The sequence below is a fragment of the Phalaenopsis equestris genome, unplaced genomic scaffold (assembly GCF_001263595.1).
Source record: "Phalaenopsis equestris unplaced genomic scaffold, ASM126359v1 Scaffold001173, whole genome shotgun sequence".
Taxonomy (NCBI): Eukaryota; Viridiplantae; Streptophyta; class Magnoliopsida; order Asparagales; family Orchidaceae; genus Phalaenopsis; species Phalaenopsis equestris.
Genome location: NW_018165612.1, coordinates 144,769 through 153,476, shown reverse-complemented (window position 1 = coordinate 153,476; position 8,708 = coordinate 144,769). Strand labels below are relative to the sequence as shown.

General features: G+C 32.5%; 1 protein-coding gene across 1 annotated transcript; it reads left to right on the top strand.

Moving 5' to 3' along the window:
- The first annotated feature begins 457 nt into the window (after positions 1-457).
- Positions 458-4,442, top strand: LOC110033414 (lipase-like). The gene is made up of 8 exons (XM_020737383.1): positions 458-848; positions 938-1,032; positions 1,135-1,238; positions 1,418-1,518; positions 1,610-1,713; positions 1,802-2,239; positions 2,350-2,481; positions 4,094-4,442. The coding sequence occupies exons 1-8, from the start codon at positions 588-590 to the stop codon at positions 4,254-4,256; spliced, it is 1,398 nt and encodes a 465-aa protein (XP_020593042.1). The 5' UTR covers positions 458-587; the 3' UTR covers positions 4,257-4,442.
- The last annotated feature ends 4,266 nt before the right edge of the window (positions 4,443-8,708 follow it).

Sequence of the window (8,708 nt, the reverse complement as noted above, 5' to 3'; positions counted from 1 at the left end):
TTATTATATATATATATATATATATAAGCAGATTTATTAGCTGTGGATAACTGCAGGTGAGAGTTCGACAAGCTGGCCTTGACTCAGCTTTACTTGTTTTTTACCTAATTAATAAAACAATAAATAATACTAATTTTTTCAGGTCAATAAAATTCACCTGCTTTTCACATTTAGCTATGAAATGCAAATAAAAATAATTAAGGGGATTTACATGCAAATTACACCCTCATTGTGTATTTATTTATTTAAATTTTTATTTTAATATTTATATATCTAAAACTTTTACTTCGATATTTATATTATATCAATGATCAATTATATTATATTATATTATATATATATATATAAAGGAAAGAGAAATAAATTTAAAAAGAGAAAATAATTGATTCCGCGCTTACGAATTTCTTATTAAAAAAGAAAAAAAAAGATTTCCACGTGACCGATATAGTATTTCCCATTCTATTTGTCCCTTATCCTTTCCACAGTTGAAGAGAAGAAAGGAAACAGTGGAGAGGAAGAAGGTTCAGAAAAACTGCCTTCTTCCTCCCTCTTCCCTTTCTTCTGCTTCTTCTCCTCTAATCAGGAGAATGGGAAGACTATCGATTGGATTTCTCCGCTTGAATGAGCTGCTCCTCAGCTCTGCCGTCCATCTTCTCTTCGGATTCTATATCTTCAGCTCGGCGGTGGCCTCCGATCTATGGCAGTCTTTGCCCGGCGGCATCCGTCCCTTTTCTCCTTCAAATGAAGTTGTAAAAGAGGAGGATTCGAAGGTTAAGATGGCGGCTATGGATGTTTCCCCGCCGCCGCCGATTGTTCTGGTTCACGGGATTTTTGGATTTGGTAAAGGGGTAATGTAATTAGAAGAACTCGTTTGAATTCTCACTTCAATATTACTTTAGGATGCTCGAGTTTTCCTTAACCGTTGTCTGTGTTGCAGAGGCTAGGTGGTCTCTCCTATTTCGCCGGAGCAGAGAAGAAGGACGACCGGATCCTTGTTCCTGATTTGGGATCTTTAACTAGCATTCATGACAGGTTTGTAAGATCTGAAACTCCGAATAATTATTTACAGATCTGTATTTGTATCCATGGTGAAAATTGTTTGTTTGAGAGTTTTGGGGGTGTTGGCGTTGTTAGGGCACGGGATTTGTTTTACTACTTGAAGGGAGGGAAGGTGGATTATGGAGAAGAGCATAGCAGTATATGTGGCCATTCTCGCTTTGGCAAGCTTTATGAACAAGGTGATGGCATATACTTTTACTTTTCGAATTTTTAACCTTATTCATATATGTAATTGGATATTTCTTTGGTGGTAAATATGTAAACCTTTTTTTTTTTCATTTTGGTGCCTTAATAGAGCCTTCGTGATTAATGTTTGATTTTACTCATGATCGATGCATGTTTGTTTTGGTGGGAGCAGGAAATTACCCTGAGTGGGATGAACATCATCCAATCCATTTTGTTGGTCATTCTGCTGGAGCTCAAGTTGTTAGGGTTTTGCAGCAGATGCTGGCTGATAAGGTAATGGAGACTGAAATTCTATCATTGTAACTTTGAACAAAAGTCAATTAAATTTTAATCAAAGCTGCCATTGTTTATTTTATTAAGTTAGGCATTTGAAGGCTATGAGAACACTTCTGAGGATTGGGTGCTAAGTCTTACTTCCTTATCTGGAGCCCTTAATGGAACCACCAGAACCTATTTTGATGGAATGCAGTTAGTAAATTCACCTCATTCCATGAATTTCCAAAGCTTGAACTTTTACCAAATTTAACTAAGAAAAAAATGATTTTTTTTTTATCAGGCCAGAAGATGGGAGATCAATGAAAACATTCTCTCTTCTGCAGCTATGTAGATTGGGAGTCATAATGTATGATTGGGTTGACAATGCTTTCCTTAAGAACTACTACAATTTTGGTTTTGATCACTTTGAAATGGGATGGAAGAAATCTGGTTTCTTAGGCCTCATTGATTTACTCTTAGGGAATTCTGGTCCATTTGCTTCAGGAGATTGGATTCTGCCCGATCTTACAATTCAGGGATCAATGATTTCAAATGCGAGTCTGCGAACTTTTCCAAATACATACTATTTCAGCTATGCGACAAGGCGAACAAGGAAGATTATGGGAATCACCGTGCCCTCGAGTTTGCTTGGAATTCATCCGTTGTTCTTTATCAGAGTCTTGCAGATGTGTCAATGGCGTTATCCTAAAGATTTGCCGCCACCCTACAAAGGTTATAGGTGGGATGAATTTTGAGTATAAGAGTTTAGTGATATATAAACTTTCGTTATGAAATGTCATATTTTATGTTCTAAAGGTTGCTCTTTTTTGTATGAACAATTGTGATCAGGGATGAGGATTGGGAAGATAATGATGGAGCACTCAACACTGTATCAATGACCCACCCTCGATTACCAGTGGAACACCCGAGTCAATTTGTCATTGATGAGTCGAAGTGTAATCCTTTGCAACCCGGGATATGGTTAGTGAATATGTATTATCCATTAGGGGTGCTTACATACGTATCACATAATTCTTATATATTTACATATCTAACACCTGAACTTTCATATTTACATGTCTAACACTTAAATCTTCAATATTATAACAGAAATATCACAATTATTAACGTTTTAAAGTGAAAGCACCTTTTTGTTCTTAGGTTTATGATATTAAAGAGCTATAAATGTAAATATCAAACTTTGGGTGTTAGATATGCAAATACATAAGAATTGTGTGGTATGTAAATTCTCTATGCTTTAGGGGCATTTACATACATGCCACACAATTGTTATATATTTACATATTGAAGATTATCATGCTCATGACTCGATATAAATTAGCTTGAAAATTTTGAATTTGTTGCTAACACTTAATTTTCTTTCTTTTTTTAATGCAATCCTTGCTCTTTTTCCTTGCCTTCTTTCTTCAATTTATTGTAAAATGTGATTGTTGGCTTATTCTGAGCATTCCCAGTGATGTTTGCTTCTTATGAATTTAAATGCTATCCATTGAAAGAAATTTTTACTTTACTTTCATGCTATTACATTTAATAAATGGAAGTTTTTCATACTTGCTGTTGTCAGAGTGAATTTATTATTATTTGAGGTTCTTTTGAGAAGTTTATGTGATGGAATGATCAGATTTCATGTTGTTTTAAAGCTTGTTTTTTTATTTGAAGCAACCAAATGGGCTCTTAGAAACAGGAGAGAAAAGCTGGCTCTGTCATCTTAATGAGAATTTCATATAGGTGTTTCTCAGATTTATTTATTGAGAGTTTACATTATACCTCACAATTCTTATATATTTACATATCTATCACCTAAACTTAGATATTTATTTGTAGGGAATTTACATACATATCGCACAATTTTTTTTTTTATATATATTTACATATCTAATATCTATGCATTGATATTTAGTTATCTAGCAAACATATGCATGAAATGACATATTATTTTTAAAAACTATAATATTAGTAGTATTTTTTATTTAATTTTAAAATTTTGAGTATTATGTATATGTAAATATCAAAATTTAGGCGTTAGAGATTTTAATGCATGAGAATTGTGCGGTATGTATTGAAACGCCCTTTACTTGTATTAATTCTATTTTTGATGTGATGCTAAATATTTAAGTTTTACATAAATAAATATCAAAATTTATATGTTACATATACAAATAACACGTGTTTAAAGCCCCCGTAATCATTTCATCTTTGAGAATTAGCTTTCCATTGCATTCATCTAAAGACAATGCAATCAAAAGGGAATTTTACATACCACAAATTTCTTATGTATTTCTATATCTAACACCTAACTTTTGATGTTTACATTTACAACAATTTTGGCATTATAAACCTCACATGAAAAGATGTATTTCACTCTTAGAAAGTTAGAAATAGTGGTTGTTCTGATATGATGTTAAAGATCTGTCTATCATAAATGTTTTCTCATAGCTAGAACCAGAATCTATGAACCTATCCATAAATTGCTTGTTCACAGTTCAGTCACATTTTCTATTAATTGTCATTTGAACATTAATGAAGGTTATTTGTGCTTATTTGCATTAATCTTAAGCCATATGTTTTGCAGGTACTACAAGATTGTCGAAGCGGATCACATATTTTTCATTATAAATCGGGAGAGAGCAGGAGTTCAGTTTGATCTTTTGTATGATGGCATCTTTGAGCGCTGCAGAAAGCATGTTTTCCGGACAACACCGCCACCAATAGTTCCGAATCAGATTAACAATTAGACTATTTTTTTCACCATATTTAGTGAAAGTTTAATTCCCATGAGAAAAATTTCTTCTCTACATTTTTAAGAAGGAAGATTTACATACATACCATTCAATTCTTATGTATTCACACGTAAACATCGGTTTTTCTTAGTTGTGCATGAAAATGTGTATTTCACTCTTTAAAAGTGATATTTTTGATGTGATATTAAAGATATGGGTCGTATAAATATAAAAAGCAAAATTTAGGTGTTAGATATGTAAATAAATTTGAGTTTGATGGTATGTATGTAAATTTCTCTTATAAGAATCAGGTAAAATTGGGAAGGTGGCTTAGTGGTTTTGTACTAATTAGAGTTGGTGAATGTAAGCTAGGGGCATTTTGGTTACTTATTCAATAATGGATTAATGTAGGGGGTTTAGCGTCGATAATGGAAAACTTGGGTTTGATAGTAGGTGAATTTAATCGTCAATGCATGCATGCACATCGCATATGTAATGTCTTAACACCGAAGCTTTTAACCCAATGGGTTAAGGTGGTCAACATGAGCATTTAGTTTTTATTTTTATTTTTATTTTTAGTTTGTTGTTTTAGTAGTATATTTTTAAATGTTAATTTCATAAGCATGCTTTTCCTAACTTTGATTGTGTAGATAGTTTATACATTTGGTCAGCATTTGGATGTTTAGAGAGCATGAATACCAGTTTATATCGTGTTAAATTTTGAAGACATTACATAAGATTGTATCTAGCTAATATCATTATTTCTGGATAACGTTTGCTAGTCAAATAATATTGAAAGAGGCAATCCCTTAGTTGATTTTTATGATTATTTCATAAAAGTAACCCTTCTATGTTATTATATGTTTGCTACAAAATGTGGTGATCTTTTTAGAAGATTTTGGGTTTGTTGTTACTTCTACCTTTTTAAATATCATAAAATTTTATGGTGGTTGAGAACATGATGATTAAGAGTTCTAATAATAATGTTAAATTGATAAATTATCTATATTGTTTTTAAGAGTTCTAATAATAATGTTTAAAAATCAAAATTCATTTAATAATCATTTTATAATAGTTTACTTTTTGAGAATCTTATTGTTGGCATCAATTTTGATGTCGCATGTGTGGAGTGTCCACTTGAATATTATGGGATTGTGTTTAGTTTCTCGTAGTCAAAGTCATTCATTCGAACTTCTTGGTGCGTGCTTGACTTGTGTAGTGTGCTTATCTTTTTGTCGTTATTTGATTGTAGTTTGTCTGAGAACCTTGCGCTATAATTTAAGCTCTTTAGGAACCCTAAAATTATTTTTTTTTCTTAAAAAATCCTAATAAGAGATTAAGATAAACCAAAATTTTAGAATTAAAATATTCAACTATTTAAAACATACACTTTACTTTTCTGCAAGGCTTTTAGGTTGGTTTTAAAATGATTTTCATAACATAGACATATTTTAAGTCATACTTAATAATGCCTCCACATTTAGGACTTTATATAATTGCATCATATTACATGTTTGAAGAAGAAGCCTCCGTGCATATGTTTTACAACTTTGGTGGTTGTCTAGCACGACTAAGATGTTAGAGGCTTCCTCAAACCAGAATATGTTCTTTGTGGGGAGTTTTCAATTTTGTAGTTGAACCTCTCTTTTTTTTCTTCTTTCCAGTGACATCTTTGTCATTTATTTGGCGACAATAAGTTTCACCTTTGTCAGCTCTACCTTTATAAGTCGTAGGACTTAGAGTCTCCTTCTTTCGATCTTAGGGCTACCGAGGTCTTCTTGGATGTCACAATTCATAGATTGTTGACAATGAGTCTCTGATTGTGTTGAGTTGACTACCTTTAGGACCATGCATACTTAGGATCCTAATAGCTTGGGATGACAGATCAAAGATATCTTGATCCGACTATCTCTACCCAATTAGGATCATTTAACCTCACCTTTTATTGAGCCTTTTTTAACCCTGTCATCCTTTTGGAACCTTGTTGATGTCGTCTGATAGGCCCTAATTGCGGATTGGCCGCCTCCCATCTGGGATACAGTGATTCACCCTCAACCCCTTATGGCCCGGTTAGGCTCTGGAAGCATAGTGTGAATATAATGAGTCAACTTTGGTTATTTCATAGGTCCTGTATGTCGATGATTCGTTACCCATTTGGAATGTGAGAGGTTCATTGTCTACCCTGTGGCTTAGAGGGAGCTTTGAAAGCATCGGGATGCTCCTGCAAGATAACCTTCCTTTTTGGTGACATATTTGCCGATCAAAATAATGTACGCAATACTCTTTTTATCGAGAATATTCTTAGGTATCCTGTAAGATGCAATTAATCAAAGGGATGTGTTCTTTTGTGAGTGCTCTTGACCTCAGAACAAAAGTATTCTTTTTGGTTATCTGGTTATGAGAGGCTTATGTAGGGATTTTCATTGTGGATATCGTGTTTCGAGATATTTTGATCTGATCTTGTTCGAACGTATACTCTCAACCAATCGTACGAGGATTACCTTATAACTAAAACCTCCATGGTTCATTTTAAAATTTATTTGTCTATTTTCGTTTTATTTCCCATCCTTTTCTGATTCATCTACTCTTCAAATCGTTTATATGATCCGAGAGGGAGATTTACTTGAAATGAGGAATCATACGATGACATCATATATAAGTTGACAACTACGAGTTTCTAAAAACAACAAAAAACACTTACACGTAGTTAACTTATTTAAAATGTACGTGCATTTGTTTCTTTATATTTATACATACTATTTTTTAAAATATATTCGATCTCTATTTGTTGTTTCTATGTATTTAAAATTTTTATGTTCAGTAGCATTTTCTTATAGTTAGTACATAATTGTATCATAATTTCTACATTTTGAAAATTCCAATTAAGGGCAGTTCAAGAGAGCTTTTGGGCTAAAAGAATTTAAAAATTGAAAGGTCATATCGAACTTATCTCTCCTACAACAAAATGAAATAAAATGTGTTATGCTTCAAAGAAACTTCTACAACTCTTGTGGCTTAAATGTGTCATGTGATCCTCAAATTTTTAATGCTTCCAAGACACACATCAATCTCATTATTAAGGGTCTATTCAATATATGTTTTATTTTTTTTGGTATTTATTTTATACATTTAAAAACATACAATTACTCTTTTCATACATCTATGTTAAATTTCATTGTTTCGTAGAGAGAGTTTTGGGGATTTCGAGTTCTCTTTTAGGGTTTCATTTTTCTTCTTACTTTTTTCCTCTCCTTGGGAAAAGAAGTTCCAGGGTTTGGTTTCTCTATCTGGGTCCCAGCGGTTTCTCTAATTTTAGGGGTTTTGCCCCTTGTATATCATGGATTCCAAATTTTTGTCCCTCTTTCCTCTTCGTTCAAATATTTTCTTGGATCATTTCATTCTCTGAATTGGAAAAGTTTGATTTCTTCACATTTCTCAAATTCCTCGAGCTTTAAATTAGCTTATCATTCTTGTTGGAAGACAGAGTTATCTTCATTAAAAAGGAGATTGAAGATGGTTCTAAACTGTGAAACATGACTCTGGTTGGGTACTCTCTATATAAATGTCCTTTCTATAACAATCTTTGCAGCTAATCAGTAAGTTTTAGAATCTAACGGTTCAATCGAACTTCTTTCCCTCACGTGTTCAACTTTTGATCATGATCCTGTTAGTTGTCCTAAAAATGCTTCTCTGAAATTGTTGGATATAATTTCGGCTTGTAATTTTATTCTTGCGAATGATTTTTTTAGTTTAATTATGTGGAAGAGTTAGACATAATTTTATCACGTGTTCAACTTTTGATCATGAACCTGTTAGTTGTCCTAAAAATGCTTCTCTGAAACTGTTGGATATAATTTCGGCTTGTAATTTTATTCTTGTTTCTAACTTTTTTGCTCTTTCTGTTTTACTTGTTCCTAATTCTTTAGTTATTGTGTCGCCAAATCTCAGTATCCTGTAAATATTTTTGGAAATGATATTTAGATTGAGGAAGTATATGGTGAAATCTTTCCTATTAATGATATGCTTCCCAATACTTTTTACAATGATTATGTTAATTAGGTTCCTGCTGTTTGCAATGATTCAGTTATGGTTAGTAAAGATAATTTGCAAATAAAGAATATTGTTGATATTTCTATAGTGGATGCTTCATTGATTTTGCCTAATATTTTGCAATATTACAGTCAAAATGCTCAAAATGAGAGTCTAGTTTGGCTTAAAATAATGTAAGAGGTAATATTGTTGGTAATATGCCTTCTACTTTGACTGCATATGAAAAAATTATTCTGCACATGCAGAGATGCATGTGGTGACTGATCTCTACTGTCAATCAACGCTTCGGTGGGGTTTTTTTTTTTTTTTAAAAAAAAAAAGTGTTGAAAAAAAAAAATGTGAGTCCCACCGAAGCGGTGATTGACGATAGAATTTAGAATAAATGTTCCATAATAAGAAGAGTGTTAATAATTTTCA